Below are 21,430 nucleotides of genomic sequence, written 5' to 3'. Positions count from 1 at the left end.
AAATTGCTGGAATAACCAAATGTTGGTGATGTCATAAATAAACAGATATTGGACAATGATAACTGATAACAGAATTAATGTGATAGACATCCTCTGTGTAATTTTTTTGAAGATCTGATTTCGATACGATACCAGTAAGAAATAAGTTAAATTGGGGCAGATATTTGACAATATCTAATATAGTTCTTTACAATAAGTGGAGAAAAGAAGAGTGTTTTAATTTTGTTTTTAGCTTAAGGCAACGAAGTCGGGGGGGGGGGGGGGGGGGGGGGGGGGGGGGGGGGGGGTGATGGAGCTTATGCTATACCCTTGGCGTCGGCTTCCTGACCTGGTTAAAGTTTTTGTTGCAGGTCATGTATCTAAGTTATTACTTGTCCTATCTTCACCAAACTTGCATGGATGATGCATCTACTTATGGACTTGAAAGACTTGGCTGCTGAATCTGGGCCATGAATTTCAGATGCTGCGGGAGGTTAAGGTTTTTGGAGCAGGTTAAAGTTTTTGGTGCAGGTGCCCTTTGATAGCAATTTCTAAGTTACTACTAGTCCTAACTTTACCAAACTTGCATTGGTGGTGTGTCTTATGATACTGATGCACCAGACAGGCTTGAATGCTGAATCTGAGCCATAGGTATTGGATGCTGGGGGAGATTAAGGTTTTTAGAGCTCAGGTTTAAGTTTTTTTGAGCAAGTGCCCTCTGATTTTTAGCTCACCGAGACGAAGTCAGGGGGAGCTTATGCTATACCCTCGGCGTCGGCGTCGGCGTCGGTGTCGGCGTCGGCGTCGGCGTCCGGACCAGGTTAAAGTTTTTGTTGCAGGTCCTGTATCTATGCTATTACTTGTCCTATCTTCACCAAACTTGCATGGATGATGCATCTGGACCTATTTATGGACTTAAAAGATTTGGATGCTAAATCTGAGTCCTAAATTTCAGATGCTGGAGGAGGTTAAAGTTGTTGGACCAGGTTAAAGTTTTTGTTGCAGGTGCCCTTTGATAGCAATATCTAAGTTACTGCAGGTCCGTACCTCTCCAAACATGTATGGATGGTGTGTCTTATGATACTGATGCACCAGACAGGCTTGAGTGCTGAATCTGAGCTATAGGTTTCGGATGCTGGAGGAGGTTAAGGTTTTTGGAGCTGGTTAAAGTTTTTGTTGCAGGTGCCCTCTGATGATTGATGATTATATCTTAGTTACTGCTTGTCCTAACTTCACCAGACTTCTATGGATGGTGCGTCTTATGATACTGATGCACCAGCAGGCTTGGGTGCTGAATCTGAGCTATAGGTTACAGATGCTGAAGGAGGTTAAGGTTTTGAGAGCTGGTTAAAGTTTTTGTTGCAGGTGCCCTCTGATGATTATATCTTAGTTACTACTTGTCCTAACTTCACCAGACTTCTATGGATGGTGCGTCTTATGATACTGATGCACCAGACAGGCTTGAATGCTGAATCTGAGCCATAGGTTTCGGATGCTGGAGGAGGTTAAGGTTTTTAGAGCTGGTTAAAGTTTTTGAAACAGGTGCCCTCTGATGATTATGTCTTAGTTATTACTTGTCCTAACTTCACCAGACTTCCATGGATGGTGCGTCTTATGATACTGATGCACCTGGCTTGAATGCTGAGTCTGAGCCATAGGTTTCAGATGCTGGATATGGTTAAGTTTTTTGGAACAGGTCACATGTTTAATAGATAATAGTACTATTTCAAACTTGCATAGTTGACTAAACTGTAATATGAATGAATCACAGAGGAAGCTTCAGATGCAGAGCTTGATCTCCATTATCAAGGATGCTAAAAAATATATCTTAGTTATTACAGATCCTAACTTTACCAAACTTGAATGGATGGTGTGTCTTATGATACAGATGCACCTGACAGGCATGGATGTTGAATCTGAACCATAGGTTGCGGATGCTGGAGCAGGTTAAGTTTTAATTGCTAGTGCCCTCTGATGATGATATCTTAGTTATTACTGGTCTGAACTTCACCAAACTTGCATTGAGATGCATCTTATGCATATTGATGCAGCTGACAGGCTTGAATGCTGAATCTGAGCCATAGGTTTCGGATGCTGGATGAGGTTTAGTTTTTTTGGAACAGGTCACATGTTTTATAGATGATAGCTTGCATAGTTGATTTAACTATATTATAAATGAAATGCAGAGGTTGGTTCAGATGCAGAGCCTGATCTCCATTATCAAGGATGCTAAAGAAATCTCCTACCTCACTCAAACCTGCTCTATAGATAGATGTGTTTGTTGATAAATGATATAACATGATTCCTATGATAGAGTATTGTATGGTATGAAACAATATTGTTTAATATGATACTATATAATATCATATGTAATATTATAAAAAGTTATATGATACAATATGATATTGTATCAATTTTATTGATATTTTATGTTATGATATTGTATCATGATATTGTTATGTATGGTATTGTATATTATGATACAATATTGTATAATACTATATTGTATTATTAATTTATTATTTTATCACATGATACTATTACATAAGATAATACAAAATATAATATTGTATCCTATGATAATATTGTATATTCTATAAAATTGTATCATACGATATTGTATAAAATGATATTAGTTTCTGTAATATAGAATTATATCACATGAAATTGTATAATATGATACTGTAATATTATATAATATTGTATCATACGATATTGTATGATTTGATATTGGTTTATAATATGATATATTATCATATCACATGAAATTGTATTGTATGATATTGTAAAATATATTATTGTATCATATGATACAATATGTATAATATAATATTGTATTATGTAATATTTTACTTTATCACATAATATTGTATCGTTTGATATGATGCAATGTTGTACATATCAAATTATATTGTATCATATGATACAATATCATATTATGTATCAAAAATGATACAGTATCATACAATATCATACTATATAATACAATATAATATCATGTTTCAATATTATGATGTTTTATGTAATATGATATTGTAATATTATACTATAACATTTATATATTATGATATTGTATTATGTGATCAAATACAATAACGTTTTACACAATACCATGTCATATCATACGTAACAATATCATATCTCATCATTGTTTAATATGATATTTTATTGTATTATATGATATATGTTGTAAATATGATAGGATGCAATATTTAATTTTATATTATTGTATTGATTAACATATGAACATATGATTATCATACAATTTTTTAACAGATGATTTACGATATTGTGTCAAAACAGAATCCATGAATATCCAAGATCACAAAGTATGATTTTCATTTAATATGATAAAAGTGGTCTCATAAAGGTAGGTGAAGTCTCATAAGGGTGATGTCTCGTCTCGGTGAGCTTTGTAATCTGTGATTACCTATGTTTATATTTTAGTTATAACTGGTTCTAACTTCGCCAAACTTGCATGGATGATGCGTCTTATGATACTGATGCACCAGACAGGCTTGAATCCTGAATCTGAGCCACAGGTTTCAGATGCTGGAGGAGGTATAGGTATTTTTTAGAACAGATAACATGTTTTAAAGATAATAGCATGCATATTTGATTTAACTATTTATAATATAAATGAATCGAAGAGGACGCTTCAGATGCAAAACCTGATCTCTATTATCAAGGATGCCTAAAAGTCTCCTACCTCACTCAGACCTGTTTGATAGATGTGTTTTTTGTTAAACATTATTTTACATGATTCCTATGGTATATTATATCATATTGATATATTGTAAAAAGTAATATGATACAAAATGATATTGTATCAAATTCTTTGTATATTATAATATGATATTGTATCATATAGTTATGTATAGTATTGTATATTATGATACAATACTGTATAATATGTATAACTTTTGTATAACTTAAATTAATTCATATTTTATATGAATTATATAGGTTTCCTTGGGTTTAAAATAGTGGGCCTGAGAGTTGGGAAGTTTAAATAAAATCTTATCTTCATGGTGTACTGTATTGATCGACATTATAAAACCTGTAGGTACCGGTAAGTATTGTGTATGTAGATGAAGGCCTTTAACCTTTTTTGATAGCTTATAGAGTACTTTGGACCGAATATTTATTCAATGACATGCAATGTTTGTTCTATGTTACAGTGAAGTGTGCATAACATGCATGGATTTTGGTCATGTCTTTATCAATACAGCTAGGTAAGACTTTTTTGCCCAGCACAAGCTTTTCCCCAAAAAATAATAATTGTTAATTATTACGGAATAAGAAATTTGGACTTAATTGAAATTATAAACAAAGTTAAGTGCCACAATCTTAATCTTTGTTAAACTTTTATGTCTTTCAATTGCATACATTGAATTCAATTTACTTTACCTTTAAACTTATCAGTTTCAGCCATGTAGCAAATGGGGAGGGGGGGGGTGCAGGAAACATTTTTGTGGAAATAGTTAATATATCCAACTGGACTGCAGTAAAAAATCCAAACACCCCACAGGATGAGTATTTATTTCCTGACTAAACTCCAAGGACTTAGACCCAGAGGATGGATTCAATAAAGAGTAACCTACTCTTGAATTACATGGAATATTCAAAAAATCATTCTTGGATATATTTGAGTGGAAAATGATTCTATATTGGAAGTTCCAGAATGGTAAGTAAGACTGTATGTAATTCATAAATTTTTGGTATTTAATCTCTACCCTTAACTTAAATTTCTTCTAGCTTATAATTAAGTTAATACAAGGTAGAGACCTAATACTCAATGACCTTAAGGTCAGGGGTATTAGGTCAGATATGTTCAAGGTCAATCAATTAGGAAATGAAGTACCAGTAGAATAATTGGTTATTACATGTAATTGCTCAAAACAAGACTCTCAAAAAACTTAATATCTATAGAAACTGTCACAGTATTTTTATACATGGTATATTTTGAATGGACTTGAAATCAACTAATCAGAGCTTTACTCTAGAACAACAGTCTTTGATTGAAAAAGAAATGATAAGTAACACAGAATATTTTGAAAGAAAATCAGTGCATGGTATATTAATGAAGTCCTTTGTACTTGTTGAAATGAAGAGAGATTATTTAAGCAAAGTCCAGACTCCATGATAAACTTTACTAAAAAATATCCAAATCTCACTGGCAAGATAGATTTCGTGTCCATACTTGAAAATTAAAAACTCTAAGCTTTAAAGGTGTAAATTTTTATCAATAGAAATCTGTTTACGTGCAACGTACGTGCACTCTATATGTGATCGAGTTCGATATCTCAAAAAAACCAAAACTAGTTCACGTAAACTCTTTGCGGAAGTCTGCATTTGTATTCGGCAAAGTATTGAATTTATGTTTAAAGCGATCAATTGATTTTTAAGGTACGGACAAGGTTTGTATATACTATATACAAATTTAAATGTGGATTTTGTGCCAAGTTGTACATTATGCATGAGGAAAGAAATTATGCCAAACATTTCCTTATTAATTATTTATCATTGACTTGCTGAGCTGAAATGTGCCTCGTTCAATCCATCCGGGTCAAATGTACACATACTTATATTCTGGTATGGCAGGGAAACACTGATAAATGAATTAATAGGTTTTTTTTTTAAAGCTCTGCATGTCTTTAAAAAAAAACCCAAGCTGATATTGGCAAAACATCTAGATGATACTGAAGCTGTCTTAGTAGAGCTAATGACCTATAATTTTAAATCAAAGTACTGAAGAACTGACGGGAGTTGATTTTGTCGATGTTTATTTATTTTAAAATCAATGATATGTTATTTTGCATGACAAGTACATGTATACGTAGTTTCTAATTTGAATTACGCATATTTTTATAATATGAATTTTTGAAATGAACTTTTTCGACTAGAATGTCGAGAAACCTCCATATGAATCATGTTAAATAATTTTTAAAGATAAAATTAATTCAATCAAACTATGTATCAGTGGTAGAAATATTTCTCGAAAATTGTATGGATCCAAGCAATATTGAACTCTAGTCTCGTTCAACCAAACGCTCGGCTGACACCGTAAATCTCCGACAAGGGTTTACGGAGACAGCCGAGCGTCGAGTTGAACGAGACTATATTGAACTCTGGCGTAGGAATACATACGACTACAAAATATATTTAAATTGTTCGTATCATTTAAAATCTGACTATTTTTAAGGTATTTGTAAATAAGTTTCCTTGAAAAACAATGCTTTAGCATACATTACATCGAATTCATCAATTAATTTCAAGAACTAAGTCTTGTCAGGAGCAATGATTTGTGCTGAGGTTCAAACACTGTTTCACTTTCGGTTTGTCCGCGTGACTGCATAGGAGAGTTGATTAAAAATCAACTCCCAAAAATGGATAATTCGATCTGTACCAGGAAACTCTATAAGTGAAAATGGTACTGTAAGAAGGTTGCATGGCATTAGTTGTCAGAGTCAGTTGGACTGGTGTTCCATCCAGGGGGAGTCAATGACTCCTATGATATAGTATTGTATGATATGAAACACTTTTTTAATATGATACAACATAATATCATATGTTATATTGTAAAAAGTTATATGATATTGTACCAATTTTTTGATATTTTATGATATGATATTGTATCATGATATTGTTATATAGTATCATATATTATTATACAATATTGTATAATATTATATTGTATTATTATTTTATCACATGATATGTTACATATAATATTGCAATATGTAATATTGTATCCTATGATATAATATTGTATATTTTATGATTTTATTATGCTGACTGTTGAATATACTGACATGCTTTGCTATAAGTAGCTGTGACGTTCGAGTGTTGACATTTAAGTTCCTAAAAATAATCACCAGAAATTAAAGCAAGCATTTGTTGTTTTTTTTCAAATTAATCAGCTGATTTGATTGTTTATTTAATCAACAAGTTGTTGTACAATAAAAAGTCAACAAAGGTTTATGTTCTTATCCATGAATATCCAAGATCATAAAGTATGATTTTAATATAATATTATAAAGGTGGTCTCATGAAGTTGATGTCTGATAAGGGTGATGCCTCGTCTCGGTAATCTGTGATTACTTATGTTTTAACTTCTTGCCTTGTCCACAAATGTGATTTATACCTTAACATTCCTATCTTATCCTAAGGGTAAGTTCATATTAATGGAAGAGCCACTGTAACAGCCACAAGCGTGAACTTTGATTTTCGCTTGTGACGTTGCAGTTTACGACGTTTTTGATGTCATAATAAAACACGTAATTTTAGCCTTTGAGTAACCTGTGTGCATTACAGTGTTATAACTGCTGTAGCGTTCAATACACTTTACAAGCCAATAATATGTGGAATGTAAATATAATGCTTTAAAGGTGCATGGTCACGATTTTGGTCAAATTCTATTTTTCTGTTTTTATTATTTGCAATGCTTTAGAAATGCAATTCTATTGATCAAATGAAATTTGAGAGTCGGTCTTTAAGTTTTAAGCAAGATACAGAGCTCCCAAATCTGTGTCATGTAAACAAGGCTCGTGCCCTGTTTGTGTTTACATAGGTTCAATATACCAATAAAAAACCTTTTTCAAGCTAATTTTTCTATCTTCTTATTCATTTTAAGCATAAATAAACAGTTCCTAACGTTTAACACATTCATTTTAGGTCTACAATTGAAATTTTTCACTTCAACATTCAAAATGTAAACAAAAGCTTTGTTTAAATGGCAAAGAATTGTAAGCTATGTAACTCGCTTAAAACTCAACAAATGACACTCAAATTTTGGTTGCTTATTAAGAATGCTTCACTAAAGCATTGTAAACATTAAAATCGGAAAAATAATTTTTGACCAAAATCGTGACCATGCATTTAGAATGCATTTCTACTAATCAAGAAAAATTTGAATGTCAGTGTTATATGCAAGATACACAGCTCACAATCCTTTGTTATGTAAACAAAGCTCATGCCTTGTTTTTGTTTACATTGGTTTTATTAAGGTTCTTTTTCTAGCTGTTTTTTAAAACTTTTCATTCGTTTTGAACATAAAAGATCAGTTCCTAGCGTTTGTCACATTCATTTTAGGTCTAAACCTTGAATATTCAAAATGTAAACAAAAACATGTCTTGTGCTTTGTTTAAGCAACAAAGAATTGTGAGCTCTGTATCTTGCGAATAACTCGACAATTTACTTTCAAGTTTTTATCAACATTAAGAAATGCTATACTAAAGCAAAGTATACATTAAAAACAGAAAAATAAATTTTGACCAAAATCGTGACCATGCTCTTTTAAACAAAACGATTATAAGCATGAATTAAAGTTCTATGCCAACAGAAAAATTTTCAAGTCATATGTTAAGGTCAAAAAATCCTTCGAAATGCTTTTCATCCTATTGTCAATTGTCTGAGTGGGGCCCTTTGATCACAATGATGTCTAGTTAAGGGATTCCGTTTCCAACGGAAGACCTTATTGTTTTCCTACTGTTTCTTATTAAGGTTTTCTGTTTCCAATGGAAAACCTTCTTGTTATTGCCTTGTTTTTCTCTTATTAATAAGGTCTTTGATTTTCCCTTTCTTCCTCTATCTTAACACTGTAATGAGGTGAAAACATTATCAGATATGATTTGTGACATCATTAACAAAGATGTACATTGGTTTAGGAAAGTTTATATAACAGTACAGTTCCATTGTTTGGTATATCCTCACCAAGAGCTTCCAAGAAATTATCCAGATAAAGCTTCCAACAAATTTTGAAAAAAAAACAACCAAGATAAATTAATGTAATAATAATCAGTGCATATCATATTTCTCACTCAATGAATTTTTGATTTTTTTTTCAAAAAGAATGACAGACATTGGTGTAGATGAAATCAGCACAAATTTAAAATGGTGCAGTGGAGGTGGAGAAATAGGCTACCATGTTAAAAATGGAGGACATCATTTTGCTGAAAGAGAACAACTGCAAGGTATTGGAAGTCAGCAACTGAACCTTGTTAAGGTTTTTCAACTGAATGATGGTACTGATGTATGCCTAAACATTGTTACAAAAGAAGATTCAAACAATGGTACTGTGCTGAAACTGAACACTTTAATAAAAATGCTTATGAGCAATGGTAACACAGTACTTCAGAATAATTGTACAGGAGTACAGTTGAATCATGCTTCAGCAGTAGATTTGAGAAGTGTTACAATGGTACAACTAATGAATGGTACAACAGTTCAGCTGGAAAACAATTCGGTGGTAAAACTGAATGATGGCACGATGGTACAACAGAAGAACCATACGACAGGACAACTGAACGGGATGACTGTTCATTGGTACAATTGCATTGAACACTGGTGCAACCACGCAGCTGGACAATGGTATGTAACACTCTGAATTGTGTTCTGCGGTTCTTTATTTCCGTACATATACATATCATAAATGTTGACGGTTCCTAAAAATTATTGTTATGTTCAGTAGTATATTCTCATTATATAACTCTCTATATAGACGAATAGTCAATAATTATAATAAAAGCTTGTCCGAAAAATATTGACCGGTCAATATTTTTTTAATATTGACTGACTAGGAATAATATCTAGAAAAAAAAGTTCCCTCTATTTCAGTTAATCGCTTCTGATTTGTTGATTCGTAAACGGTGATGTAAATAACTCTTCGCGACTCCAAAACAAGGTGACGTCATAATAGACAGTCAGTCAAGGCATGTAAACAACGAACGCGCAATGCGACGGTTTGCTATCATAACGGAAATGAAGATTTGCGAGTTACTTTGAAGTAAAATCAGGTAGAACATCTGTAACTTAATTCTTACAGGCGGTGGAATATCACCACTGATCTATTGATGCCGAGGATATTTTGGAAATGAATTTTGTGCAAAATTGAATTCGTGAATTTTACGTTGAGTTGAAAAATTTCGGCGATCTGTTTTAAATTACTTTCTTAAATTTTGGTTTGTTTCTTCATATAACAAAACAAATGTTGACTGTGTTTTCAGGCAACGTTGATTATATTAGCCCCCTCGGGACGAAAATATTGCCTTCTGTATATATAATCCTATATAAAATGTCGGGGATGAATCGAACATTATGGACAAAACTTTGAGCGCGGTAAACAAATAAACTATCTGGTCAATTTACTCTATATTTTGTACGTAGTTTACACATAAGTTGACTTTTCACTGTAAAAAATTTAAAGGAAATCGTATGTTTGAAACATTCTTCCCCGAGGCTCCTTAAGTTTTATATAAATATATAAATATAAAAATTATATATATTTATATATATTTATTGCATATATATATACGAAACTTATATTAGTTAATTCATAGCTTTATAGAAACAGCCAGACTGAAATCTGCACGCCCCGTTTATCAATTGGGTGAAATCTACAGCGGCTGATACTGACAGGACTAATATTGACACGCCCTGTTAATCAATTGGTCGAAACCTACATCGACCTAAGAAAAATCATGGACTGCACTAATAATCATGATGTCAGACTCAAAATCTCTAACAGGAGACGATTTGGCTGTTACTTTTAGCCAATGTACATTAACAGTAATTAAGTGAATTTTACTTACTTTTTTATAATCAATTTATTAATTGTGAATATAAATAAAAAAAATGCTTTCTTTGATGATTCATGCAGGTAATATGAAGGTAGCGATCATTGCAGAAAAAATTTACATAACCTGCTTAACCGCTGGTTATGTATTTTTTCTGCAATGTCGCCACCTTTATCCAGCATGAATCACCAAAGAAAGTGTTTTATTGTTTAATAAATATAATTATATACATGTATATATAAATACACAAACACACACATTTTTTCCTTTGTCTAGTATTAATACAGGTTTATCTGTTTCTCATTCAAAAACTTTAAAAAATTATATATTTCAATATTAATAGATGATAAAAATAATTTGTTTACTCACACTACTTTAATTATTCATTGCAATAAGCAAAATAATGATCAAATACACATACCTTATTAAGGATACACTGTGCTTTGGACAGAAGTTGACAATATGTCTTCACTCTCTGCCTTTCTCTTGAATAGTGAAAGTAAACTAAGTAAGAATTATCCAGAATGCTAGCCTATGACATTATATAAATAGTGCCTGTTTGGGAGGGTAACAGTTGAAATTGACACCCCGAGAAAACCATTGTCAACCGACGCAAAGCGGAGGTTGATAATGGTTTTCGGGGGGTGTCAATTTCAACTGTAAATATCCTCCCAAACAGGCACTATTTATTTTGTTATACTGAATGTCTTAATTTTTAAGAATATTTACAGCTTTCATATAGGAATAACATGAATTCTACAGCGAACCGTACGCGCATAATTTTCACACATGTAACAATTTTTAATGTTACCTGTTGCTAAGTGCGTTGCTAATGCTGAGGGTAATAGAAAGGATTATGAACAGTCTTAACCAATCAGATTTCAGTATAACAATATATAAATAGTGCCCATTTAGGAGGGTAAGAGTTGAAATTGACACCCCGAGAAAACTTTTGTCAATCGACGCGAAGTGGAGGTTGACAATGGTTTTCGAGGGGTGTCAATTTCAACTCTTACCCCCCTAAACGGGCAGTATTTATTTTATTATACTGAATGTCTTAATTTTAAATGACTACTTTACTACTTTTATATATAATTGACGTGAATTCTTTGGCAAACCGTACGCGCATAGTTTACGCGCATGTAACAATTCGTTGTGTTACCCGTTGCTAAGTGTGTTGCTAACGCTGATGGTAATAGAACGAATTATCAGCTGCGTCTAAACCAATCAGATTTCAGTATTTATCATGAAAGTATAATTACATAATATGATTAATAATTGAAAACCTAAATGTATTTTCTATAAATAAAGATAAAATGTAACTATATTTAAGAAATAAACAACGTTATTTAGTGAACATGCCGTTATGAATAGCAATTGCTCTGTTTATTGCTAGCGCATCATGGAAAATATGCCAGCAGAGCAGTTGCTATTCATAACGCCATGTTTACTAAATAATCGTTGTTTATTACTTATATTTGCATGCATTTTACCACTCTCAAATACCCTGTATTAGCATAGACCTTGACATTTAGCCATTGCATCAAAAATAAACATTCAGACTGTAATGTATCATTTTAATTCACATAGATTTGTAAACACAATCAATGATATAACTAATTCCTTTAAAATGTTATTATAAGACATGTTTTAATATTAAAAACATCAATTTATGGAGTTGGAGAAAAATAAAGATATGATGTATCGTATAGTTGTTTTAATCTATCATTATATCGTTAAACGTCATGGAAAAGTATATGACGTCACACCTCTATGACGTCATAGTATACAGACAGAGCAATTGCGATTATAGAAATGTAATTGCAGTTCCTCCGTATGGACTTATAGTGGGAAAGAACAATTGATATGCAAATATAACTTAATAAATCCAACTTAGCCTAGTGGTATGTTGGTCACATGTTTACACAATAAAAAGACACCCAGATCAATACCTAAAAACCCCAGACAATTTCCTTTTTATATAAACATTCAATAGATCAAAGTAAAATAATTATTTGAATTCCACCCTCTTACAGGTACAATAGTCGACCTGAGGAATTGGTTGGAGGTCCAACTGGGCTATGGTACACTGGCAGGATGGTACAAGGGGCCAATGCTACAATGGTGCAATGGTAAGCATTACAAATTGATTGGGTTTTTCAAAGGAAATTTCAAAGTGATAAAAATATTTAACATTCAATTAATATGATAATATACTAAATAGAACATTTTTGTCTTCACCAAAAAGGAAGAGCTTTTTGATAACTCTCTTTATTTTTTTGTAGAATAAATTTAACAGCCTTAGTATTAAAAAAGGATGGTCATACATGAATTTAATGCCTTTAAGATAATGTACCGATTTATTTCCTGGAGAAAATTTAAAAAAAAAAAAAGCATATAAGAAAGCACTCAATCACTTATCAAGCACAGGAATAGAGTTTTTATATTAGCTAGGTCACCTACTATCAATCTTCATCACTTGTTGTACAACTTGCATTAATTTTTGTGCAATATGTGTCATGCTTTGTCCATTTAAAAAAATATACATTTTTAACTTCTTTTTGAAAACTACAATGCCATGGGTTGTTTTTCATTTTTGGTTTGACAATCTCGAGGATAAGAGGAATCTGAATTGTAAAATTTATCAGCTTAACGAGGCCGGGTCTAATTTTTTCTGCCCTAGATTTTTTAATGAAATTTTTTACACGAACTTCTACTGATATAATTATTATTTTAAGATAAAAAAAATAAGACATTTACCACACCGTTTGTTTAAGGGGTCATCTCAATGTTTGTTAATTTTTAACATAGGACCCGATGGGATTTTGCCTGAAATGTATCAATTTGCACATTTTTTACATTTTTTTTAAACTTCTGCCCTAGGGATTTCTTTTTCTGTTCTACATATTAAAGTTATTGCTAAAAGGCATCAAATGGTCAAATAAAAAAAACCTTTTACCTCCTGGTTTGTTCCAGGGATCTTATCAAAGTTGTTTTTTTGTATACCCAATTTCCCAGTTTGTCAGATAATGGCTATTTTTTATTTGACAAAAGCGGAAATGGTGATCTTTATAGAATTATTAAAACATTCAGACATATTTAAGTAATAAATAAATATATAACATCACATATTAAGGGTCATTAATATAAATTACATGGTTTCTGTCTTGAAATATATGAATTAAGCTATATTTAGGCGGGTTAAGAAAACGTGAGAGGGCTAGGCTTGCTTAACCCTCTTCACGTTTTCGACCCAAGCCCAAATATAGCTTATACTTCGAGACATTTATGTTTATTCCACAATATAAAATCAATTTTACGCATCAAACGAGCTATTTTCAACAAATTTCGCTGAATATCTGCAGTTAAAACTATCACGCCATGGCGTCAACAACGCAAAAAGATGACGTCATAATACAAATGAAACGCTGCGCGAAAGCGTGCGTACTCGTTCTGTACTCGGCCTCGTTAATAATGATGTACACCAGTGGCCTCTTGAGTGGGGCCAAATATGCAAAGAAAAGGCCAGCTTTTCCAAACTTTTCCTCTTTATTCCGACACGTGGGGAGGGAAAAAAAGAATGATGGTTAAGTCCACAAAAACCTCTGCCTGAATTGTGAAATTCATTTTTGTTCAAATGAAGGTCCATGCATGATGCCCTCTTTGAGGGGAAGATAATTTTGAAGTATTGAAAATTTGTTGGTATTTTAATATATCTTTTTCTTGAAAACCATTTGGCAGGAAGGCTTAAACTTGGGTAGGGCAGGGTGGGGCCCCAATGGGGTTTGGAATGTTCACATAGGAATATATATAGAGAATATAATCTTTAAAATCTTCCTTTCAAAAACAATTTTTAGAAATGTGTGGATACATTCTCAGGTAGTTTAGATTTAAGTTTTTTCAAATCATGATCCCATGCAGGGTTGGGCTGGACTTTGATGGGTGGGTAAAATTTTTTAGTACGTAGGAATATATATATATATATATATATATATATATATATATATTTATATAAAATCTTTAAACATATTTTTTAAAACCAATTGGCAAGAAAAACTGTAACTTGAGCTATGATATTGTATGGTGTTACTGATTAATGCAAGTATATTGATATATATATATATATTGTTTGGACTGTGGCCCCTGGGCTATTCTTGCGCCTGACAATGGGTTTTAAAGTATGCATAACAAAATGATGGTATGTGATATATATGAATATGACATCATCCTGCTACAAAAAGGGCTCAGTGTTTAGCATTAGAATATCCTGAGAATAAAATTGAAAATCTTTTCATATGCATGATTTGATCATTGGTCAAATAATATACATGTAGAGATAGAGTATTTTAAAGTCTTATTACTGAATATATGCATATGCGGTTTACTGGTATATATTTTTTCTCTTTCAGATGATATCAATGGCCGGTGCTGACTAGCTATTTTCCCAAAAGGCTGACGTGTTTCAATCAGCTACAGTGTTTTTATTTTGTATTGTATTTTGTAAAGCTTTTTGTACCAGTCTGAGAGTTAAGTTAGTCAGGCAACCAGATGTTAAAAGCTTGTAAACATTAGATTATGCCCTTAGTGTACTGTAAATTCCTTATATTACGCTAGTACTTAATTCTGCGATCCCGCTGGTTTGTATCAAATCGCGAGAATATAAAATCGCAAATGTGGAAATTTTCTTTTTAAATATTTCTTATAGTTCTGAACTCTCAGATAATAATGGCGAGATTTTAAAATCCGGGAAGGGTGCTTCTAACGATTTTACGCGGATATTAGTTCATCGCGTTTCTATAATTAGGAATCTACAGTACTGTATTTAATTCATTGAGTTTAATAGATAGGCAATATACTTCAATGTGTTCAAAACTTTTTCCAATGTGTTCAAAACTTTTTTCAACGTGTTCATTAATTTAGGCAATGAAATTTGAATATGTATTAAACATATTTCACTGATCCAGAAAATGTGCCAACAATGCCAATTAACATGAATATACCGGTACAATGCTTTTAAAGCAAAAGTTCGAGTAAATGCTATACTTGTGAACAGGATAGAAATGTTATGTAGCAATATTTCCTTAAATCCTTGCTAGTGCCTAAAAGTGAGTTTGGAGTTTAATGAAACTTTGTATGTTATAAATGTGTGATGTTTGAGGACAATGGCGTTGCAATCAATTTACCTAATTGGTGTTCACCATCGTGCCATAATTATACCCCGGCAAACGAAGTTTAGGGGGGTATATTGGTTTCACTCTGTCCGTCCATCTGTCTGTCTGTCCATCTGGCCGTCTGTCTGTAGACACAACTTAATTTGCCCCCCCCCCACCCCCGTAGAATTTTTTACTGCTGCATGGAACAGTCTGAAAATTTGTACATATGTTGATCACTATTTAATGATGTGCATCTGCATTTTTTTTAAGATCAGACAAGATTTTATGACAGTTTTCATTTTCCTTATTCTATATATTGTACACCGATGTTGAAAAGTAAGGGAGGTAATCCTTACAGATTTTATTAATTAATTAATAGTATTAAAACACTCTAAAATATATTGATATAAATACATCCAGATGGAGGTTTTTGTCTTTATGTCTTAACTAAATTTATTTTTTATAAATATTCTATCAACTGACAATGCAAAATTGTTGTTTGTCAATGGAGCTAATAAGAACATCAAAGACAAGTGTGGCTGAATTCATTTGTCCCTAGGGGGCCATTATCTGAGCCATGGTTCAGATGGAGCATGTGTTTAGGGAAAATTGATAATCTGTAAAATGGGCAGTGGTTTTGGGGCTATTTTAAAACTGTTTCATGTAAACCAAAAGTTTCTATCATTATAAGGAAATAAATAATATCATTATTAATAAAGAAGTTAACTATTTTTAGAAGTTGTTTAAATTTATTAGTCAAGTAAATTGATGAAGTGACCCTATAGGGCATTATTTTAAATGACATTCAAAATAACTGATATGATTGTAGTGTTTTGGCAATTTTAAAATTGTTTGTAATATTAAATTTTCTTTTTTACATATTTTTACATAGTATGGTAACTATGGTAATGTTTTGGGAGTTTATTAAATTAAACAAGCTCATCAAAGAAAATCATAGTCCTATGGGATCAATTTTCTGATATAGAGTTCCATTGTACCACAGGAGAAAGTGGGGAAAATTTGAAACAATTAATTGCATCTGTCAAGACTTTCATTAGCAAGATATTCAAAGTTTTATCAACAGAAGAGCATTGCTTGGCTACCGGTATTTTCATTTACTGCAAAGGGAGGGGTTATTGTCATTTTGTTGGTTTTTATTTAAAACAATTAAATAAAAGAAAATATCATCAGATGCATAAATTTGTAAATTTGTTACTGTTTTACAGAATTTCACTGTTTTTGAGTGAAATTCTGACAATTTTTATTTTAATTTTTCTTTGTTAACTTTTTTTTTTTACAATTCTAGAATTTTTTTATTTGTTGGTGTTCCAAACCTTTATAATTCAATTATTTGCCCCATTTGAAATTAGCCTTGCGGGGGTATTAGTCCCATTAGGACAGTTCTAGTATTTGATCTCGAGTTATTGATAATTACCTCTTGGAATAGCTAGTACTTTGTGCACATATAGTGATATTAATAATTGGATGTGTCAAAAATATTCAGGTTCAAAGTTTGAATTTGGGTTTTGGCCAATGATATTTGACAGAGTTGTGCCTCATTAACTTTGAATTTTATTTTAGAAATTCTCAGTTTCTGCTCTCTCTATACATTTGAAGGGATATATATATATATATATATATATATATATATATATATATATATATATATATATATATATATATATATATATCTGATATTTGATATGTAGGTTATTTACAAGAAAATACAGATCAAGTTTGAATTTTGTTCCTGTTTGATGATATCTGACAGAGATACATTGCCTCTTGAACTTGGGGAAAAAATGGGACATTGAACTTGCCGCTCTCTAACTTTTGAAGTGATGCATATGTATAAAGTTGATATTTCATATAAGCTTTAATTTATTAGAAAATAAAGGTTCAAGTTTGAACTTGCTTTCAGTCCAATGACTTTTGACAGAGTTATGGCTCTTGAACTTTTAAGAAAATAAGTAATTTTCAGGAATTTATAATTAGCTTATTATAATAATAATATTATTCTGCATCAAACAAATGTATCCTAAATTTGGCATGTAGAATTTTGCCTGTGGTGGCATTGTGGGCATTACTACACATCTAGTTTATTTGTGTAAAAGAAGATTTACATAAATTAGATTAAGGTATTCAAGGCATGATTCTTTTTAACCTCAGGACTCGATCATGAAAACCACAAATTGTATGTGATATGTCTATAATATTTTGTTAATCTGCGCTATTGACTATTTTACTGTACTTGCAGTGTCTTTTTATTAAAATAAAATGACCATTATGCAAACACTATCCTGAATGTTCAGTTGTTTTTGGCCTAAAAGATGGCCAGTTCAATATATTGATGGCAAACTACTGAGGTCATTGAAGGAGGAGAACTTGACTTAACTTAGAGAAAAAGTTTTAGTTTCTGCTGAGGGGATGGGGGATTAAAAGATGCTGACATTAAATGCAAAGAACTATACAATTATGATATGAGTCAATTATGATATTCATGAGTCAAATTTGCAATTTTCGAAACTGTACGTTTCAGATAAAAATTGTTGTTATTTATTGCTGGTAACTGTATATGACACCAGAAGTGATGCTATTTTTGTAATTCAGTCAAAAATTGACATTTTAATAGGAAATATAGAGTGACTGCCTAGGCATTGGAACCGGGGGGGGGGGGGGGGGGGAGCCCCCCCCCCCTCTTTTTTTTTGACAAAGTTGGACCTAACTATCAGGCACAGAGCATCAGGGAGGGGCCAGGCCCCCCCCCCCCCCCCCCCACTTGGCATCGCAGCAAACATAATTTTTCTTGAATTTACATATAAAATTGAAGTAATAGAAAGCTACCGCCTCCTGCCCCCACATTTCCGGTAGGATGTAAGGAATTAAAACTAAAAGAAAGAAATATTAAATATTAAGAGTGTTATTGAAAATTGCAACTATAGGTATAGTAGCACTAGCCCCCCCCCCCCCCCCCCCCCCCCCCCCCCTTCATTACGGATTAGGAATTTCACGATTATTTTTTCTTTTGGTTCGCCTTGTCAAGATTTCTGATGGTTAATCTAGCCCCCCCTTTCAATTTGCTTCCAACGCCGCTGCTTTGAACAAGAAAAGAACAAACTCTTTATTACTTATAAGTTTTCGATCGATACATCTTTGATGGAAATATTTGTTTGTTCAAGCATGCGCTCAATGTTTTCTGGAAAAAATATCTTCTTAAAAATTTAGCATTTAATAGCTGTGTTATGATAAAACTGCGAAAATATTTGTGAAAAAAAATTAATATTTTGGTGTCATATTTTAAATTGTGTGCATTTGGATCAAAGGGAAAATTATGAAAAAAATTCACATGTATCTCCGTACTAAGGAGGCAAAGAACTACATGTATAGTAAATTGATAATGTTCATTTCATGTTAATCTGCTGTTGAATCCAAGACATCATGGCGTAAACGAAGCAAGAAAGATGACGTCACAATGCCTTTAAACGTACGTCCGATAAATGCACAAGGCTATATTCGTGCATTGACTGAATATAGCTTTCAAATTCAATTTCAACCATAATTGGTCAATGCAAGTGGAAGTTGCAGTATATATTTTTTTTCATGTAAAACAAGTTTTCGAATGTATTTAATAAAAAACAATACATGTTACAGACCCTAGCTCATAACGTTATTTCAAAACTGATCAACTGAAGGTCGGATCTGAGGCCCATGCACATAATTTGGTAATTAATAAGAACAAAAAATAAAGGGGGAGGCGCTATATGTCTTCTCATGAGTTAAGGACGTTGTTTACTCAGGGTTTGAGTTCTCAAATTCGGATTGTCAAAAAGTTCAATTTTATGAGTAAAATTTGTTTTAAATACAAAATGCATTTATTAAATGAATTATTATTGACATAACAATCGATAATTGTATTAAATTATGGAATTAGGCTCTGACAAAGTTTGACTTTTAGCAAAACAGAGGAAATTCGGACTAAATTATTCAAATTTTGTTTTCCACTAAAATATTTTTGGTAGTTCTATAATATTTAAAGTTAAGATTTTATTTGTTAGTCAACATAATTTTGCATATTTTCTGTTGGTTTTATCTTGCTTTTTCGTTTAGATAATTGTATGGCACACACTACAAACATATTGAAAAATGCTTAAAAATGATAAAAGACACCATATCTCAAAATTTTGATCATTGACCTCATATAAATTTTATGCCAGCAGAGAAAGGTCAATATACTTAGTTTAATACTATAAATGCTTTAGCATTATCATCATTCGGTTTTTTGTTATATTGAATCAAAAATGGGTAGTAATTTGAAAACTGATAGAGGAAATTCGGACTAGAATATCTATAAAAAATGTGAATAAAAACGTAATGCTTTGTATCTATTTAAAGTCACTGCCATTCATAAACTGTATTTCATTTTTTAAAGAGTTAAGCAATTTGTATTATTTTCACAATTAAGAAAATCTCAATCATAGTGTAAAATTTTTATGGATTTTTCTTAAATTTTCAAAAAATATTCAATGGCCATTAACTCAAAAAGTAGGTCATTGACCTACGTTTTTGAAAGTAAAGAACAACACTACCATGTAAGGTCAATAACACACAATAGTTGGTTTTTCATTATCATCAGTGGAATTTTTTTTCATTCTGAGTAAACGTCATCCTTAAATAGGCTAGTTTGGGATTAAAAAGAAGATGAGTGAGCAAGGCGTGTAAAATGCCCATATGAGGAATGATTAGATACCGCATAATTAAATATCACTAAATCTGATAATTTTTTCAACAATTATTAAAAACAGTGTATATTTATAACGTAACATTGTAACCCTTTTAAATGATTTAATTTGTGATTAAAATTTTATTGCCCCATCTTCTTCATAATCTATAATACAGACTAAGAATAGAAACAATATGAAGATTTTAACATGAGAGAACAATTATGTATAAATATGGATGCAACCACTAAGGGGAATACTGTAGAAGCAGAGATATTCGGGGAGGATTTAATTTCGTTATTTTCGTTGGCAGTATAAATCAGCAAAATAAATCCATGATGAATTTTTTACCCAAGTATTGATAAATACAGAGTTGATACTAAATACATTTTTTGAGATTACGATATGACGAAATTTTATTTGGTTATGAAAAAAAAACAACGAAATTTTAACCCAACAAAAATATGTGCCTCTATAGTACATGTATATGCTGAGTTAAACATTTAATTTTAGATAATATATAATAATTATAATATACATGTAGGTTATAGTTGATATCGACACTTTGTTTATTAATTAAAATAGCAATGAAATTCAAAATCTTAATGACACCACTTCTACATTACGATGAAATTGGTGTGGTATCCTTTTACCATCTTTACTTACTTATTTAATCATATATTATATCAATTATATAGATAGAATTAAAAGAAATGATTGAAAACATATGTTAGCCATGACAGCGAGGTAGATGACCTTTGGAATTTTTAGGTCTAATGATTTTCCATTTTTTTCTTTAAACAAGTTTACTTTCTAGAGCTTGAAAATGGCCTAGCTACTGAATAGGAAGTGGAAATTTAATTTTAGTACAGTGGGTTTTTTTTAAGCATTTATTAAGCCTATTTAATATCAATTTATCTATGTAAGATTCATTAATATTTATTTAAATAGGGGCCTGGTCACGTGTAGTAATCTATTTTCTTTTTTTTTTTTTTTATATAAA

General features: G+C 31.7%; 2 protein-coding genes across 2 annotated transcripts in view; one reads left to right on the top strand and one right to left on the bottom strand.

Moving 5' to 3' along the window:
- LOC128170467 (complement C1q-like protein 4) overlaps window positions 1-21,430 on the bottom strand; it is a 290,459-nt gene that overhangs the window by 49,664 nt on the left and 219,365 nt on the right. The gene's annotated exons all lie outside the window — the stretch shown is intronic.
- LOC128170465 (uncharacterized) lies at window positions 4,179-16,511 on the top strand. Its single transcript, XM_052836238.1, has 5 exons — window positions 4,179-4,214; window positions 4,405-4,666; window positions 8,833-9,351; window positions 12,593-12,688; window positions 14,966-16,511. Coding segments are annotated over exons 3-5 (615 nt in total). The 5' UTR covers window positions 4,179-4,214; window positions 4,405-4,666; window position 8,833; the 3' UTR covers window positions 14,967-16,511.

This window comes from Crassostrea angulata, chromosome 2 (assembly GCF_025612915.1).
Source record: "Crassostrea angulata isolate pt1a10 chromosome 2, ASM2561291v2, whole genome shotgun sequence".
In the NCBI taxonomy this organism is placed as follows: Eukaryota; Metazoa; Mollusca; class Bivalvia; order Ostreida; family Ostreidae; genus Magallana; species Magallana angulata.
The sequence above is the reverse complement of the archived record's forward strand: the minus strand, read 5'-3'. Positions and strand labels throughout refer to the sequence as shown.